The sequence below is a fragment of the Sander vitreus genome, chromosome 5 (genome assembly GCF_031162955.1).
Source record: "Sander vitreus isolate 19-12246 chromosome 5, sanVit1, whole genome shotgun sequence".
NCBI classification, from domain to species: Eukaryota; Metazoa; Chordata; class Actinopteri; order Perciformes; family Percidae; genus Sander; species Sander vitreus.
The window spans coordinates 12961125-12980791 of NC_135859.1; the positions used below are offsets into that span (position 1 = coordinate 12961125).

General features: G+C 40.5%; 1 protein-coding gene across 1 annotated transcript; it reads right to left on the minus strand.

The window, feature by feature from the left end:
* Positions 1–951: 951 nt before the first annotated feature.
* Positions 952–19434, minus strand: slc71a2b (solute carrier family 71 member 2b). Its single transcript, XM_078250455.1, has 12 exons — positions 19179–19434; positions 16071–16157; positions 12893–12955; positions 11917–12044; positions 8140–8254; positions 6965–7183; positions 6319–6432; positions 5829–5900; positions 5190–5302; positions 4881–4978; positions 4545–4687; positions 952–4118 (listed from the first exon to the last, which is right to left on the minus strand). The coding sequence occupies exons 1-12, from the start codon at positions 19233–19235 to the stop codon at positions 3888–3890; spliced, it is 1440 nt and encodes a 479-aa protein (XP_078106581.1). The 5' UTR covers positions 19236–19434; the 3' UTR covers positions 952–3887.
* Between the last annotated feature and the right edge of the window lie 233 nt (positions 19435–19667).

Here is a 19667-nt window from a genome sequence, read left to right on the forward strand (position 1 = left end):
TCACCGTTTGCTAAGCGTGTAGGAACTACACAGTGTTGTCCGGAGGAGTGATGAAACTTTCCTTCGAGACGTGAACGCAGCAGCAACAGAGAGCTAAACAGGACGAAGACGACAATATCAGAAAATACAGGATGTAAATAATAACACAGGTGGATTCTGGGATATTGCGTGACAACTCTGCACTGCTTCAGACTCAGAGTGTTAAATATATATATATATAATGTTGGTCCAACTTTCTGTTTTTGACATCATCTTTGAGAAAGAGAGAAAAATCAAAAACAGGAGATTAAAGATTACAGTCTCAGTTGAGTCCGAAAAGTTTGGTTTGAGGAACTGACGGAGAGCTTGAGGCTAAGTTAAAAATAATAGAGGTTTTAAAAAGATGAAAACAAAAGTCGGAAGAGTGAATCTGAATTTTAGAAATCTTTAGATGAATCCTGTCTGGTTGTAATGGGATTGTGCTTCATGAAGCTGCACACCACCATCTTTAGAACACTCGGGTGTTTCTGTAGCTGCAACATTCAGGTCAAATTGGAGAAAAAAAAAAAAAAAAAAAAAACCACCAAACTAAATACAGGGTGAAACTTTGATGTAAAGTTTTGGTTACTTTTGGGACGTCGGTACCGAGACCTGTAACAGACACCTTCCCGTCAGAAGACAGTATTTCCCACACATTAGATATAACTTGAGTGCAGCATATATGCCACTTACATAATTTTGACTGAGTGATGTATGGAGGACGTGTAAGGAAAAACAAAAATCTGTAACAGACAGAATATCAGTAATGGATTTATGTAACATCCTGAAGGTTCGAACTTGTCGAACTACAAAAGGATTTGCACGTTTTAGCTCATGTCCGATCCACTCCTGCGGATTATTTTCCATCACTTTTTAGAGTGATGTCCTTCCTTTCCGTTTGTTTATTTCTATAAAAAATAATCAACCTGCAGAGACGTGAAACACTCCATGTTTAATTTAAGTTATTGTGCGGGAAAACAATTAAATGAATGTCTCTCCTCGGTGGTGCATTCAAGGACATACCGTAGCTCAGAAGACACATGCACGCTGTCTTGCAACACTGTCTACTCATGTTTAAATGCATTTATTATATAAGAAGTTATATTATATATAAGAAGTTTTAATGTGAATTAAACAATCGCTGTGCATTTAGGCTCTTTGATGTCAGTGCATCCTTGAATGCACCACCAGAAAGAGCCATGTCCCAGTACACGGTATACATTATATGCTACTTCATAGTACAGTAGTAGTTTTTGACGTTAGTATAAAAGAAAACATATTTAACCATTTTTTACTAAATAGGAAATTATTTTGAAGTTTAGTAAAGTTTCAAGCCTCTGCAGGCGGAAATAAAAGTTACACAAATTGTTGTCTGGAAAGAAGAAAAATAAATAACCTAAAAAGCGATGAAAAATGATCAACATATGTCCACATATAGTCCTTTAAACATCACATCTATCCCATTCAGGGTTACCGGGGGCTGCATCCTGTCCCAGCCTGCACTGGGTGAGGTATGACACGTCTTTTTCACGGATTAGTTCATCTTTCACCAGAGAGGAACACTAAACGGCCATCTAGACAGCTGGGTGGAGTTTGGCGTCAATACAGTACAGTTACAAAGCTGTTGCTATGGATAAAGCATCTCCTGGCTGTAGCCATGGTAACAGCTCTGACTATGGAGGGAAGGGGGAAAGACGTGGTTTGACCTCTTAAAAAAAAACACCTGAAAACAACAGTAACAAAATTATAACAAATGGCACAATTTGGTTCTCAATAACCCGTCGGCTCTGAAAGTCAGAGTCAGACTTAACACAACGAGAACAGAGCGCTCACTGCACAGATGAAGATCGGGCTGTCAGGCCTGGATCGGAAACACATGTTTAAACTACATCAGTAACTCAAGAGCGCTCGATTCGTCCTACCTGGAGCGGCAGGCAGGTGGGAGGAGGAGCACTACCACAGCCTGAAAATAACCGACAGGCTCGACACACTTCAAGTATTTGAACACAAAATGAAATGATGAGGAGATGTCAATAGATCTGATACTGAAATGTGATCCAGTGACATAAGCGAAATAAGCTCACTGAGCCCGGCTGGGGATGCCATGGAGGAAAACGACTCATTAGTGCGCAGGATTTAGTCATTTATACTCTTGATTTAAGATAACCTATCAGCTTTCAGGTCACTCTCTTACTGCTTCGCTTATCAACGTTTAATTTGGACTCCGATATGCAGAGATACTTCAGGTGTTGTCCGTTAAACACAACTTTGTTTTATCTTTGAGATCCATTAAAAGCATTTTACAGGATAACAGATGATTTGCTGTAAACACTGATGATACTGTGGATGTCATCCAGTTCATAAAAAAACTGGAGCGCTTTATAAATGTCTTTGTCAGACTCCTGTCTAACTGAACTTATTTACTGCCATCAGGGGAGGAGGTAAAATATAGAACTTGATATTAAATCCAGAGCAGAAATCAGTAAATCGTGGTTACAAATTAGACCCTCCGCCCCCCCTCCATGACACCTAGCGGGCTCCGTACAAGCGCACCTAAAAGCACTTCAATCATCACGGATTGAATTAATTTCTTAAATATATCAACGTTTCTATTTCTAGTTTTCTCCTCAATATGAAATACACAGCAGGAGAGGATGATGATGTCACAGCCGGTCAGAGCTTGCACATGCTCAGTGTGAGTGCGACAGTCCAGTGTCCTGGTAACCTGTTAACCACAAGTCTCATTATTTGAGTACAAACAGTCAGTAATGTGGAGATAACATATAAACAGCGACGATAGAAAACAGCCACCCTGCCGCTGCAGGCGACAACTCCACTCCCACCAGTCTCGCCTCTCTCCTGTGTCATGTCCCACAATGCCGAGCAGCTCTGACCTCACCATCCTCTACCCCATTTCTCCGTCCTGGTATAAAGTTTCAGTTAAAACAACAGTCTGTAGATTCGGGACGCCTGGTGGTCAGCTGTGTGGAGAATTCAGCACACCGCTACCTCACCGCTGGTCCCGTACAAAGAGGGGCGTTTGATCTCCTGACTTCTGCAGACCTGACAGGTGGAGTTAGGTGCAGCAGATACAGAAGCAAAATGACTCCATGACTCCAGAGTGTTTAGGTGGCAACCAGACTGACGGCAAAAAAATAAATAAACTTGAGTTAAGTGATTTGCATGGCGGGTTATACTTCATAGTATTTTAAACTAAATCACAAGTGGTACGTTTTCACATGAGTACGTCTCCGTCATCTACCAGGTGAAGGAGGTTAAGGTCACACTGGGAGCAGATGTGCCTCACAACCTTCTCACTAGAGGAACTAAAGACCAAAACTAGTTCGGTGACATGGAGCTAAGGTGGACTTAGAGACTGAGGTCCTCTTGTTTGAGTGGTTAAAATGTGTGCAGTGTAACTGCCACGTTCCTAGTTTGATCTCAGGCAACATTACCTCCTCTTTCTCCTAATTACTTCTGTCTCTCTATACGGTTGTTGGATCAACAAAATCGATATTGAACCAAAAAGAAACCAGAACTGGAAAAACCAGACTATAATCAACCAGTCCTTGAATATTTTTAAACTACACTGTTAAACTAAGTCTACATTTGAGACTTGTTTGAACCAAAGGGAAATTAATTTGTGCGACAAACATACGGCAGTAAATGTATCTAAGAGAAGAAATATTCTACAGAAATAAATCTCGTCAGTGTGATTGCTGCCTAACAGTCCCTGAGTCTTTTATCTGAACAGTCTGGATCTAAAGAAATCATAAAATAAAAGCTGAAAACGGTTTATTCGGAAAGGGGCGAGACTAGCAGACAGTGCTCACAACCTCAACGCTGCGATTGGCCGGCCCGGCTGTCTGTCACATGCTGCTGTCCTGTAGGAGCGGCTCGATGTCCTCCGCATCACTGGTGGGCGTGGCCAGAGGGCTGGCGCTCTGAGCGTGTGCTGCGGAGGTGCTGCTGGACTTGCGGGTGGAGCAGGTCTTGGCCTCAGCCAATCGGTGGTGCTCGGGGATGAAGACGGCTACGAGGAGGGCGAATAAGACGGTGCACGCTCCAAACAGGAAGGGAGGTCCGGGAATCACAGACTTCTGCAGACAGAGAGAAATAATGCGTTAAATGTTTAAATTATGAACAATTATTTTGAAAACTGAATGGATTGACTTCAAAGATTGGCCTCAAATTTAATCCTGATTAAAAATCTGCACACTAATAAATGTCTATCTAGATATACACACACCGTAAGAACACATCAATATTGTAATTAATATACAACTAAAATATTATAATAGATTTGTTTCCATATTGTGACCCCTAATTGTATGTTCAAGTAATTTTACTTCTATGTGTTTATGCTCTGGTAAGATGTTTTAGATCAAACAGTGATGTCAGCTTTAAGCAACAAAACGTCCCAAAACCCAAATGCTGTCATGACCCTTAGGGTTCAGGCAAGGTAGCAGACTTCCTCCGCGCGCGCGTGCGTGCGTGCGTGCGTGTGTGTGTGTGTGTGTGTGTACCTCTATTTTCTGTGTGGGTCGTCCTGCCACCGGGTGCATATCGTCCAGCTCCACGTTGAAGAGAAAGAAGATAAAGCCGTAGAGGGCTGGACCCAAACCGTTACAAAGACCTCTGATACCTGTGATCATCCCCTGGGCTACACCTGCACGCACACGCACACACACACACACACACACAATCTTCAACAATGCTTTAAATTTAAAAAATTTAAAAAAATAAAATAAAATAAAAAAAGACAAGCATCTTTCTCCCGTGATTCCTGTTCTCCTTCCCCACAGACAGACAGACAGACATACAGACAGTACTGTCAGTATACAGTACAGTACAGTACTGACCTTGCTGGTCAGGGGATGCACAGTGTGACACCAGAGCAGAGACTGCTGGGAAGGTGATGGAGGACATGGCTGCTACTGTTCCTGCTGCCCACATCATCCTAAAACAGATATGAATAAAGCACAAACAAACATTTAGTTTTGTCTTCAAGAATGAATGAATGATATACAATAATAGTAATATTATTATTATTATTATTATTAAATAATAATAATATAATTTCATATGAGCGATAACAGAAAATACAAATGTATACTGTGAGAAAAAGACTAAAAGTCCCATCCAGTAAAAAAAGCAGCGGGTGTTCTCACCATGGCTCGGAGCCGAAGCCGTACCAGGCCAGCTGGAAGAGCTGAAAGCCCAGACCCAGAAGAACTGTGTTCTTATTACCAATAGTCCTCATTAAAACACTAAGGAAGAGAGTCTGACAGACAGAGAAAGAGAGAGATTATGGTACATGATGAATGAAATGATACGCAATCTCAACATTATTGTAACAAGCGTTGGACATTTTTCGAATACATGAAACTACGTTATAATAGGGCTATGCAATTAATCAAAATTTTACGATTTCGACTCCTAACGATCACAAAAACAGAATAACCGAGAAAAAACATTATAAGTAACCTGTTATTTTGTCTTGTGTTCTGAATGAAAACAAAAAGTTCAAATGGGGAAAGGATTTTACAGTTCAATTCAGAGAGAGAGAGAGAGAGAGAGAGAGAGAGAGAGAGAGAGAGAGAGAGAGAGAGAGAGATTACTTAATTAAAAGGTAGCCCCCTTTCTGTCCATGATGAGATGAAATCTCTGCAGTGAACTGTTCAAAATCTATTTAAACTGTTTAAATTTGTGTGACACACGCACAAACATTCATACGTGAACAGAAAACAGAGTGAGGAGAAATTCTGTGACAAAACCACCATGATGGTGTCGGCTGGTTGTGTCTGTACCTGAGCAACTATAGAGAGGATTCCCACCATAGCGATGAAGGCAGCAATGGCTGCGGGAGAAAACTCAATCACCTGAAATACAGCACAAAATATCTTACAGTGAGTGAATAATTAACATTTCACCAGTGACAGAACCTCATAGAGACACTAACATGTTCATGAATAAACAAACACTAATGTGGTTAAAATCATCAACTCTCTGAGGGGGGAAAACATCCTGAACACTTATATTAATGTCATTAAATGTACTCATGTTATTTACTTTCATCACAGAGATACGGTGAAACACTGAACAGCAATTTTAACATCCGGCCGGATTTTCACCAGAAGGAGTCAACAAATGAAGTTTGAAAAAGGAGATTAAAGAAGGTCATGACATCTTGCATGATTTTGGCTACTGTCCCAATTAGACACAAGAAGAAAGCAGTTGTACACCTGACTGACGGTGTGTTAGTGTGCGTTTGCGTGTGTGTGTGTGTGTGTGTGTTACCTGTCTCAGGTAGAGGAAGAAGCTGGAGTACTGTCCGGCCTCAGGCAGGTAGGACAGGAACACTGTGACACAGATCAGCAGCACTGTGGTGTCTTTCCCCACCCGACGCAGAGACTGAACACACAAAACAATCACCTGTCAAGGCAACTCATCAATATAACTGTCTGTCAATCAATCAGTTGACATCTGGCAGACACATTCACATTAACTACCTAAGATATCATTGCTGCATGATGGCAGTGTTAGCGTCTCACCATTCAGCTGCCAAATATCACCAATCAACTTTTTTTTTTACTGTTATTACACTTTGATCAAATTCTTTTTTTTCCTCACTTTCTGCTCCGCTCTTTCAGCGTCGTCTTTGTTTTTCACAGTTTTTTAGAATGATCTACTTGTGTTAAAGTCTTCCAAATTAAGCAGTTATTACTAACTCCATTTGTGCCAGTGCAGTTATTACTAAAAAGGCATTTGTTATATAACAAACTGGGTATTGAACTGCCAAATGTTACATGTTAAGCTATAAAGCATCATAATAACCATGTAACTAATACACATGATGTTGCTTCCTCCTCTTCCTTACAACAAACTATACGTGACCTTTGACCCCGCTCTGTCACACTGTGGTGTTTTCAGTCTCTGAACTCACCGCGAACGGGTCAGCCTGCTCCCAGGAGATGGGGAAGCCCCAGGACGTCAGCCTCATTTTGTCTGGCAGCGACTCTGGGACCACGAAGAACACAAAGGCGATGTCGGCCACAGCGATCACCGTGGCAACCAGGACAACCAGGCTGTCGCCGTACTGCGCCGACAGGTAGGCCCCGATGGCCGGGCTCGTCACCAAGCTGGCCGCGAAGGTTGCCGAGACCTGATGAGACACAAAAACACAAAACTTTACTGAGGCTGCTTTCACATTGGACTGGTTTGTGGCAGTTTGTTTCAGCTGGTGTGAAAGATCTCAACTAAACTTTGGACTAAACAACTAGGCCGACCTGAAAAGGAAGGTTTCAGTGGTGACATGCTGCGGTCATATGAGCTGCATGCATGAGTGCATGTTAGTAACCACACGCCAGTGGACCAAACCTCTGTGTGCGTCTGTGGTCATTAATCTTAGTTAATGACTTCATGTGTCATTGATTATAAACACGTTATGTGCATATTAAATGGGTGTTTTCATGTAGCACCACATAGATCCATGTATTTCATAACAGACACATTCTTCCTCTTGTTTTATCAAAACTAAACAGTAAAAGATTCTGTCTCTCAATTAGTTTGAGTCCCTCAATTTAGAGGGACAGGCTATGTGGTCATTTAACAAAAAAAAACTCTTAAGATATACATTTTTTTACCTTAACTTTTAAAAACGTAAGCCAATAACCAGTGAGTCAGAGCCATAACATGACAGAGACCAGAATGCACTGCAGCAGCTTTAATCTGTTGGCACTACCAGTGTAGGTTTCTGCACCTTAACATAAACCACTCAGACAACTCAAAGAGTCCATTTGTACTTGTACTTCCTGTCCTGCCAGTGACACCAGTTCACTGCAGAGCTCCATAATGGCAGGAAACACCATTAAACAGATTTGCAGGACCTCCATTATATATACACAATATTCTATTACAGTAAGCACATGGGCTGCAGTGCTGCTCCATTATGTGCACATAATTACATAACATTCAGTCAGATATCAGAGCTGTGTGGTAGCTTTATCTTTAAACCTGTGACGTTCTTTTTGAAAGTGTTTTGTGACAAAGTTAAACCTACTTCCTGTGTTAGTGACTAAAAGGCTGAGTGATTTAAGCGGTCCATGTAGCTGTAGTTACCAGTCCGTAGGCGGTGCTCCTCTCGTGCTCCTCTGTAATGTCAGCCACGTAGGCGAAGATCACCGAAAAGGTCACCGCGAAGATTCCTGAGACTGAGATCAGAGCGAAATACCACCTGGACACAGGAGAGGTATCAAAACATCAGATAAAGACACAGACACAGACACACACACACCAGAATATTCATTTGTCATCATCCTAGTTTCCTCAATTTCCAGATTCTTCCAAATAAAAAAGCTGCAGATTCTCAGGAAAAGGAAGAAGCAGGTTTTCAGAGCTATATTATGTTGATAATGTAATATTATTATAAATCAGATTATTGGCAAAAAAAAGATTGTGTAAATAGGTGTTTGGTGTCATTTACATAATCAGGAACAGATTAAAAATAAACTTCCCACAATGTGAAAGGGTTTTAATTAATAATAATAATAATAATAATAATAATCATTTATACTTTATTAATCCCACAAGGAAAATGATGTTTTTCACTCTGTTGTTATTATACAAAGGCCTGAATTACACACACACACACACGCTCAGTACCTATACATGCACTAATGTCAGAGTGAGGTGTCTGCAGCTGTCGATGAACAGGCCCCCCTGAGCAGTTGGGGGTTCGATGCCTTTCGGTTAGATTCCTTTGATCACAAAATGATGACTTATGAATAAAACTTTGCCTATTTTACACTGGACCAAGGTTAAGCTATCACAGTTCATGCCCAATATAGACCCTATGTGTGATCGTTGCGAGCTACACCAAGCTACTCTAATTCACATGTTTTGGGATTGTCCTAAGGTGTTTGATTATTGGAAACTGATATTTGATATGCTTTCCAGAACCACCGATGAACACCTAGAACCATCGGCTTTTCTTGCATTGTTTGGAGTGGTGACACAAAACTTTGTTTTAAATAATAATAAACTAAGACTTCTGTCGTTTGCCACACTGATAGCCCGGCGACAAATCTTGATCAGGTGGAAAGATTGTAATCTCCCAACGTTTGCGCGGTGGGTAAGGGACATGCTGTATTTTATTAAATTAGAGAAAATAAGGTATTCTGTCAAGGGGTCAGCTGACAAATTTATGTTGATATGGCAACCTTTCCTTAGTCACCTTGATGCTTTAGCCCCTGATGACTTTATGTCTGAGTGAAGATTTCGGTACATGCAGCTAGCAGTGTTGTACGTGTAGTACTGAACCGTCTGCTGATTATATCATGGCATTGTTTATTGATCTTTTTATTCATTTCCTGTGCTGTCCATATGCATGTTAGTGCCCCGGACATCAATGTAAATAACTTGAGTGCATGTTTTGTAGATCTTGGTTTGTTTATTTATTTTGACACCTTATTTTATTTATTTTATTATTTCTTTACTGTTGTTTTTATTTTCAATATTGCTTAAGTTGATTACCCTCTGATGTTTTCATGGGTGGGTATATACAAGCCCAATGTGTCCTCATGGTGAGTTGTTAATTTGTTGTAACAAAACTTAAATAAACTATGTTCAAAAAAAACTTTGCCTATTTTATTTAGCATTTGCTTTTTTAAATCAATGCCCATTACTGTATTATAAGGACAATTACTGTCAATTAATGGAATAAAAGAAAGCTATTTCGATTATTGTTTAAGTAATTTTTCAAGACAAAATACCAAATATGTAATTGTTTAACGCTATGAAATCTGGGACTTTGCTGCTTTTTTTGTGGTATTTTTAGACTTTTATTTCCCAGGACAGCTTAGACTTGAAACGGGGGGAGAGAGAGAGAGAGAGAGAGAGAGAGAGAGAGAGAGAGAATGACATGCAGCAAAGGGTTTCAGGACGGAATTGAACCTGCGACCGCTGCAGTGAGGATCGAGCCTCTGTACATGTGGCACACGGGTGAGCTATCGAGGCGCCCCACTTTGCTGCTTTTCTTGGTCTCACAAGATAGTAATTTCAATATTTTTGGTCGGAATAAACAAGACCTTTGATGACATCACTTCCATTCAATAAAATGATATTTTAGAGCTACTTTAAAATGTGTGCACAAAGAAACTAAAATCAAAGAACATGTTTTCTGTCTGATGAGAAACAAAGACATAGGTGTCCTTTGCTGTGATTTAAATACTATATGCGGTTTCTGTGTAATAACGGAGTTTTTAGAGGGATATGCTACACTGCTCACGTTTCATGAATAATTAAAAACGGAGCAAACACTGTGCGCTTACACGAAGAGCACATGAACACTGTGAAGCTGAGCTGTGGGAGAAGCAAGAGAGGAAAGTGTTCTTTGCTCTCTGCTCTGCAGCATACATGCTGATCCTGAGCCGCTCACATGAACAACATGTGACTGTTCAAACTCCAACAGACCCTCCACTAACTCTATTGACTCAAGTGAGATCACACCAGGGATCCATAATTTCATTTTAAGATTAAGCAATTACTGGTTTATTCTATGAAACATCAGAAAACATTGAAAAATGTCCCAAACCCAAAGATACTCCGTTTACTGCTATATAAAAACAGAGAAAAGCACTTATGTAGCTATTAAACTGAAAATCTTTGAGTTTGTTGGTCGGGGAAAAAAACATGGGACTCTAAACAGCAGATTAATCAATAATGAAAATGATCATTAGTTGCAGTCCTGCTCATAAACATGCCACCCTCAGTTTGCACTGTAATCTGATATCATCTGATGCCAGTGGATCAGTTTAAATTATTTCCAGGAACAAACTGACTTCAGCAGAACTGAAGAGACAGACAACAGAGAGCAGATCACAGAGGAGTGTCTGCTAAATGTACAGTACCAGCAGCTTTGGAGGTTTAGAAGACTGTAACAACTTTAGGAGGATTCAGATTGTCTCTAATGGGCTAACATGAGGTACCCTGGAAATCCAGAGTTCTGGCGAGAGCGCAATTTGAATTTGCTCAGCGAGTCACTCTGGCATTGAGTAATGATGCTCATTACCTATGCCCTTGGTAGCCGAGCTGCACCAATCACATCGGTGTATCTGATATATTGGCGGGCCAGAGGCGAGCTAAACAGATGATGACAGCGCTGCGACGTCAAAGTCATTAGTAAACATTGCAAGATGGCTACGGATGAACACCAGTTGTTTGAAACGGCTTTGGCCGCTACAATGAACGAGTTAGACATGGCTTTTTATCTGAAAGAGGAACAGAAGACGGCGCTCGAATCATTCCTTTGCAAGGAGGACATTTTTGCCGTTTTTGCCGACCGGATACGGCAAGAGTTTTAATCTACCAGTTAGCTCCGCTGGTAGCCAAGTGTATGGGTACGCTCTGGATACGTCACCCCGTGTATTGTTGCGATTGGTCGCAGTGTTATCCAATTGCGTGCAGTGAGATTTTCAAATGCATGCTTGAGCATGAATTGGGCCATTTTCATTACTCAATGCCAGACCCTTAATCTTTCGGATTTGGGTCTGGATTTCCAGGCTAGACACAAGGTTTCTCTGAGGTAACAACAAAGACTTGTTTGGGAAAAGAACTGCTCAGAAGCTCTTAAGAATAATACATTTAGAGGCAAACTGGTATTTCACATTAATGCTGCTGACATGGAAAAAATATTTTTAAACTGCAGGTGAAACCTTTAAATGATAATAAAATGTGGTCATTTAAATAGCTTAGAATATTGCTTATACATCCCCCGTCTTCATCAGACTGTGCTGCTGTCTGACTCAAAACTAATAGTTATAATTATAGTTGGAAGTCTTTTCTTGGTAGTACAAGTTGTGCATCAACTGTCTCTCACACAAAGACACACTGTCTCACCAGGGGCTGATCCTCATGAAGGGGATGGGGGCACAGGTGAAGAAGACCGTCATCAGGAGGAAGGACTTCCTGCCCCAGATGTCTGACAGGGCACCAATCAGAGGAGCCGACAGAAACGACAGAAAGCCCTGAACAGGAACACGGACGCGAAAAAAAAACAAAAAACATTAATGACAAAACATTTTTTTCCTCTATGTCTCCACACGATGTTCAAATGTAAATGTAATGGTGTCTTATTTGGAGGAATCTGAACAATTTTCATAAGCGTTTTAAGAGTTTCAGTCATTTTCAAGCAAAATATCCCAACAGATAGTTCTTAAATGTGAGAGTTAGCTGCTTTCCTTGGTCTCACATGATAGTAAACTGAATAATAAAACATTTGATGTCGTTGCCTTGCAGGCTGTTGTGATGGACATAAAAAAAGAAAAGAAAAAAAAAAAAAGAAATTCAGCGTTTCCTTTTCTTCATTTGTTCATTCAAGAAGGGCTGCAGGCTTTAGTGCCATAGCATCCTTTACACAACAATGGTGCCAGTGAGTTCCACACAGTGGGGTTTCCAGATTTGAAATGTTAGACAAAGACAGCAGTGGTAACAGATCAGTGCTCTGTATCAGCTTCAGAGTTGAGGTAACGGAATCAGGAGAGAAAGTTTGATGAGTGAATCCAACTTTATGAATTCATTCATTTTTTCATGATGATGCTTTTTAACCACGGTAAACGTGCAGGAGAAACACAGCATTCATGTTGTTTTAGTGTACATTCATTTCTCTATACTGCAGACAGTTTCTACTTCACTACACATTCTGCTGGTAGTTCCATGAGGTTTACGTCTTCCGATCACCACCGATTCATCTTTTTATTGTCTAGAAAACATTTACTCTCATATCTGCTGCTGTGACAGTCAAATGCCCCCAACAGGAATCCTGCAGAGTTTCACATGAATGAGTCTGATGCGTTGGTGCCGAGAGAGATCTTACCTTGACCCCGTGAACCAGGCCGTTCATCAGGAAAGTGTGCTGAGGAAACGTCTCATGGAGGACCTGAAACGACAAAACCGAAAGTCACATCTACAGGTCTTTTAAAAATGTTTTTTGAATTATTTAACTCACTATTTAGACATCAACCGTCTGTCAGTCTGTGACTACTTATATTTTATACTTCTGTGACTGTGGAACATGTTAAAGTGCATCTTAATTAGAGATGTTCCGATGCCGATACCAGTATCGGTATTGCCTCCGATACTGCCTAAAACGCCGTTATCGGTATCGGGAAGCACTGGAGTTTATGCACTGATCCGATACCACGTAATAAAGCCCTAAAGAAAATCTACGTTAAAAAGTAGTTGATTTATGTTCTTTTTCCGTTATAACTGACTGTCAAACTGGATAAAAAAAATAAAAACGTTCTGTGGCGTTCATTGTTTGTGTTTGTTCATGTTTCACAAAGAGTTTAACCTGAGCCAGACCAACAATAAAGACAGAAATCATATCACATCCATACAGGGATAGCAGTTTACAGTTGTTAAAACATAATAAAATATATGACACACTGGTATCGGATCGGTACTCGGTATCGGCCGATACGCAAGTTCAGGTATCAGAATCGGTATCGGGAAGCAAAAAATGGTATCAGGCCATCTCTAATCTTAATGGGTCAGTTGTGTGACTTATTAAAAAATTAACCAAGGAAATGCATTTATGATGACTGTCACACACTTATAACACATACGGTGACTCCGATACATTAGCACTAAGACTAAGTGTTCTAGTGTTTGATAAACCTTTAAACACATGGATCTGCCTCTCAAACTGGACTTCATGAATCAGATGTTATCTTCTCACCTGTACCTTGGTGCTATTTTTAGTCTGAAAGTTGCCATAATTCCAGTAATATATGGAGACAAGCATTGTGATGATTCCCCTCAACAAATGATGGACAGCTGATACATCTCATATATATCTTTCATCCAGGCTGTTTTTTTTTTTTTTAACTGGTCTACATTAGGGCTGGGAATATATCGATATATGATGCTAGAAAGCGTCTTCAATTTTGGATATCGTAATATGACATGCATTGTCTTTTCCTAGTTTTAAATGCTGCATTACAGTAAAGTGATGTCATTTTCTAAACTTCCAGACTTCCACATTACTAATGAGTATTTATCAAAAATCTCATTGTGTAAATGTTTTGTTAAAGCACCAATAGTCAACCCTACAATATCGCCGCAATATCGATGTATTTGGTCAAAACTATCGGGATATTTGATTTCCTCCATATCGCCCAGCTCCAGCCTACATCATGTGATAGATTAACCAGTTCTGTCAGTTCACATTCTTCACAGTCCGTCTGAAACACTCACATGCCCACGAGTACATTGTTTGCTGGAATTGTTTTTCATGGTCATACTGGCCACAAAACAATCCCTCTTAAAGCAATCCCAGTGTAAGAGATCAGGGACAAAATCCACAGTTCTTGTTCAGTGTAAGAATTACTTCTAAATGTTGTTAAAAACAAATATGAGACTTCTAAAGTGATACAGACAAATCAAGTGGGTTTCATCCAGAGTTACCGTCCCTCTGTCATGGCTTAGCAAGCAAGCTGTCTGTGGAAGCACAAAGAGTGAACGTTGTACTAAAATAACTTTGATTTGACGGAGTCAGACCTCTGAAGCTTTTAACTGACTTTAGAAGTTACAGAGAACGAGGATTGTACATTTTATCATCCATCACTTCCATTGAAATTGTTTTAGATTAAAAGTAGTAAGAACTACAGCAACCAATAACACTCTATAGTGAAAATGAGTTGTTACTAGGGGTGTGACGAGACACCCAGCTCACGAGACGAGACACGAGATTGTGTTCACTTGATCGAGACGAGATCTTAACGCTATTTTACAGGAAACTACAATGAAGAAATAAGACTGGAAAAATAGTCCTTTATTCAATCGAAAGTCCCAAAATGAAAACAGAGCACTGAAAGGTTTTGCCACAAACTCCGATATACGGCTTCTCTCCTGTATAACTAACACTGTTACTTATTCCAAATGTACGGTGGAGAGAGAGTCTCTTCACACAGAGAACCTAAATTACATAACATAACGAAGCGTTTTCTGGCAGTAGTTGAGACCAAATGTTTTGTACTTGAATTTGTCATTGTACAGTAGACAGAAATAAAGCTTATTTTACTATTGTTTCACATTGATTACGCTCTAAAGCACAAATAAATTGCCATCAAACACTCAGATGATTTTTGTGAAGACAGATGCAGTGCAGCAATAAACAATGAAGTAGGCTACTCTAGTATTGATTTATGACCATTATAGGATGAAGGGAAAACATTTCTCTTTGTTTAATATCATTAAAAGCAAAGTTAGGTTTTGCTGTCCGCTTCCCGACTCATTTTAACAGAGAAAGAGAGTGGTCTGCGTGAGACAGTGCTACAGTGAACTGCACGCTGCAGACGCGTGTGTCTCGGCCAAGAGAGAGAGAGAGAGAGAGAGAGAGGGAGGGAGGGAGGGAGGGGGAAAGAGGGAGAGCGGCAGTACTCTCTGACGTTCTAACGCTGGGTTTTACAGGCAGCTTTTATCTTGTGTACTGATATCGCGAGAGACTTTTTACCACGACGAGAAATATCGTCACATTTAATAATCGCGAGATTTCGTCACACCTCTAGTTGTTACCATCAGGTAGGTGGATGACCCATGTCCAGAGATCCTTCATAACTTCCATCAGAGCTCTGTTAAACAAATCCTCGTGATATGACAGTTGTGGCACTTGTTCTTGATATTTGAAGAAGCTGGTTGAAGGAATGAAAGAGGGAGGCTGTGTTCGCACGGTCCAACTAGTCCGCCACCGCTGGTAAACTTAGAAAACATTGTATTTTGCACGGCTACATGCAAACGGGAATATTAGTGGAATATTCACTTTCATTAGCCGTGTAAACTGCTTAGTCGGAATATCGTCTTTTTCAGAATAATGGGCAAAACCGGAATATTATGTGCATGTAAACGTAGTCCTTGTGCACATCTTCACAGAGAGATTGAACTACAAACATCCAGCTGACTGGTAGAACAGTGAAACTGGCTGCTGAACCTTTACTTTAAGAAGCGATCTGTGTGTGTGTGTGTGTGTTGATGTTCTGTGTGCGTTAACTTACGGTCAGCATGGGCGTGGTCAGCAGCCCCCAGGCGAAGAACTCCAGGAAGATCACCACCACTGCATGAGTCACTCTGGCTCGGCCGTGCTGTGGCGAGAAGAGAGACAGAACCATTAACTATTCATCTGTGGGAATTAACCTCACTTCCTGTACAATCTGATCAAAACTCATGTCTTCTACCGCTCTCCTCCAATACCTTCCGCCAGCAGTTTCCTCCAACATAATCACTGCACAGTTACATTAGGGCATGATGACTTCTCTACGGTTTCTTCTCATGTTGGTGTTCAAGAAAGTTTCTATTAAATGTTCTCCTTTTAAGATGTACTGGTTAGTAGATTTCACTTAAAGTTACACGAAATCTCTACATCTTCTACGTCATGTTTTTTTCAAATGCTTATACAGTATGCATTAGGTACTGTCGTAAAATCTGTTACGTTTATTCTGGGATTTCTGAATAAAGTCCAAACAACAGGTCAGCTTCTGTTCTATGTAGGAAGGAAGTTTAAAATACACGTAAGTATACAATAAGTGACACAAATAAAAAAAATAAAAAAACAGCAGTTTCACCTTATTCAGTTCTGTGTTATTCAGTTGTGTGATTTATTCTTACATGTTGTGGCACACCTGAACTACAAAATGAACCCTGACTTGAAAAACAACCTTTACCTCTCACTTTCCCCAATAATTAATCATGGAGCTGTGTAGCTTCACAGTGAACAATATCTTATGGTTGCATCAGCAGAGTAAATCTGCTTAAAGTTCTGAAATCTGTAAAATGTATCTGAAGTCAAAGTGAAACTATTTTGGACTATTTCAGAGCTGGAATAACTGAAAATGAATCCAAAACTATTATTCGAAGTTCCTAAGTCATGTTTCATGCAAACATAAGACCACTTTATGGTCCTGCGTTAAAAGCCGTGTTGTAGGTACGTATGCAGGTACGTGTAGATCTATGTTTCCGTTGTCCAGTAATTACCGGTCATTGAATGAGAAAAAGTAATGAGGACTGAAAATTCTAATCGTCTCCGGTCAGAATGACCAGTGGAAATAATTCCCTCTGCACAATTTGAATTGTGTTAAAATAGGCTACAGTGCTGTTCATACATTTCATTCTATTAAAACAATGAACAATCGTGTTTTTGTCATTTAAAAAAAATGACTAGACTGTTTCTGGGTCCTCCTCCTCCAACATGAAATCAATCACCGACCGTGTTTAGAAAGCACAGGGGAGACTTTGTTTTTCCATCTACGCCTCCAGAGTCGGTACTCGCTCCGAAACTAGTCCCATCACTCTCTCACTCGCTCTACCATACACTCCCCACGCATACACACATGCCGGCTCTCCTATTCTCTTAAGGCTGAATTGTGGTTCTATGGAGGCTCCACGCAAATCTTTCATCAAAGCCTACGTAAGTGGCCTGAAGTTTATACTTGCGTTGGTGTGTGTGTCGATCTCTTTAAGAGAATAGCAGGGCCGGCATTTGTGTGTGCGTGGGGAGTGTGTGGTAGAGCGAGTGAGAGAGTGACAGGGATCAGCTTCTGAGCGAGTATACCAAGTGGTGGAGAGAAACAAAGTTTCTCCCCTGTGCTTTCTGACCATGGTGGAAAAGCTGTAGCAAGAAAAATTCCCTTTCCTTATGAAGAAGGAGGACCAGGAAATGAGTAGGGGGAAATGCAACGCTACCAAGCCACGACCATACGGACCAATCACAGCTGTTGCGGTCGTTAAATTTTTTTGAGGTGCACATCAGGCTACGGCGTAGGATCAGGCGTAGGGTCCGTATCTACATGTACCTACTTACCCATGGTGTCAATTAACGCAGGACCATAAATTAGGCTTAAGGCTGGGCGATATGAAGAAAATCAAATATCACAATATTGTAGATCAAAACACATCCATGCTGATATTGTAGGGTTTACAATTGGTGCTTTCACAACATATTTTCACAATGAGATTTTAGATAATCATCAGTAATGCGGATATAATAACTAAGTGGGTAAAGGCAAATGATAGAGCAGCTAGAACAGTCTGAAAATTACATCACTTTACTGTAATGCAGCCTTTAAATCCAGGAAAAGACAACACCATATTATGATATCCAAAATCTAAGACGATATCTAGTCTCTTATCATATCTCTTATATATAAGCCCTAATGCAAACACACCAATCTTTCTGTGGTGTCAGCATCTCCAATGTGAGGATTTGTTGTTTTTCCTCTGCTTTATATAACTGTAAACTAAATATCTTTGGGGATTAGACTGTTGGTCGGACAAAAGATATTTAAAGACGTGGACTTGGTTAATCAGGAAACTTACAGATAACAGACTATGAAAATAGTTGTTAGTTGCAGCCATAGACGCTTTTCATGCGAAGCTAAATGTGTTTTGCATCTCACAACAAACAGTGGAAAGTCTTATTAGCTGGATGGATGAGATGATTCTATGCACACAGGTTAACCCTAGTGTCATTTGCATGATGCCTTCACTGACAGGCCAGTACCCCATATGCATTACTTTATGAGCTTATACAATACAGCAGAAGGCAAATTGAAATCCGTAACGTTACACAAAGACTACACTGTATTATATAAATAACAAAGGAGCTGTGGAGGAATCAATTACATGCAATTTCTTTCATACACCACACACATATTTAACGCGGTTTAGTCTTGTATGTTTACCATTGTCAACAAACACAGAAGCATTTATAGCTGCCTGCTGAGCTAAATCCTTCAAGTAGCATCTGAACTTCCTTTCTCCGAACAGAAAGGAGTGACAGCTAACGTTAACGTTAATGCTTGGACCCGTGAATCAGCGCTGCTCGTTATCAAGGTTCACCTGAAGTAAACAGAAGCTAGCTAGCTAGCTGACAGAACTAGTTGGCTAGCTAGCTTAAATAAACGATTGAATTGACTAACGTTATCTACCCCTCTGATTTAGCTAGCTACCAGCGTTTAATCTACAACTAACGTTAACGGCCATGACATCGGTTTTTGTCCACACATTCCAGCTGCTATCAACTGATTAGCTTCATTTCAAATGGATGTTTTCGTACAGACCAACATTAGCCTACAGTTGCTAACCAGCCAAGCTAGCGCACTTCTTACCGAGCTCCGGACCAACATTATGTCGTTGGCCTCGGTCGCAGTTTTCTCCAGGTTCATCTCACATCTTGCCGTAACGATTTTCACATCAAGTTCGCATTGCTCGGCATCCTCCTGAGGTTTCTCCGTCTCTTCCAGGGTGTCCCGCTGTGTGAATTATAACTATGTGTCTGCGCTATCGACTTCAGCTGTAGCGTTGACAGCGGTAAACTAAAGGCTCGGTGGCTTTTGTTTTTCACCAAAATTCCTCCGCTCTGGTTGTAATTTAACAGTTTATCACCGTGTTTTTATTCACCGGAGTTTCCCGGCTGAGCGGCGCTGACGGCTCATTTCCGTTAATTATCATTCAAAGGTGTTTTAAACGCCGCCCTACGGGACCGTCTCGGTAAATGAAACGAACGCCTTTTCGTGACAGTGAAACTCAAGCTGTTCCCAGATCAGCTCTTATTCAGATTCGATTCTCGATTACATAGTTAAAAGCTGAAATATCTA

What these genes read in the sequence shown, in the direction of transcription:
- slc71a2b (XM_078250455.1), bottom strand. Translation starts at nt 19,235, where the DNA reads ATGAACCTGGAGAAAACTGCGACCGAGGCCAACGACATAATGTTGGTC. An exon ending in TAATGTTGGTCCGGAGCTCG is followed by an intron (nt 16,158 to 19,178) that starts GTAAGAAGTGCG and finishes TTCTCGCCACAG; the next exon opens with CACGGCCGAGCCAGAGTGAC. An exon ending in GCCTGGTTCACGGGGTCAAG is followed by an intron (nt 12,045 to 12,892) that starts GTAAGATCTCTC and finishes GTTCCTGTTCAG; the next exon opens with GGCTTTCTGTCGTTTCTGTC.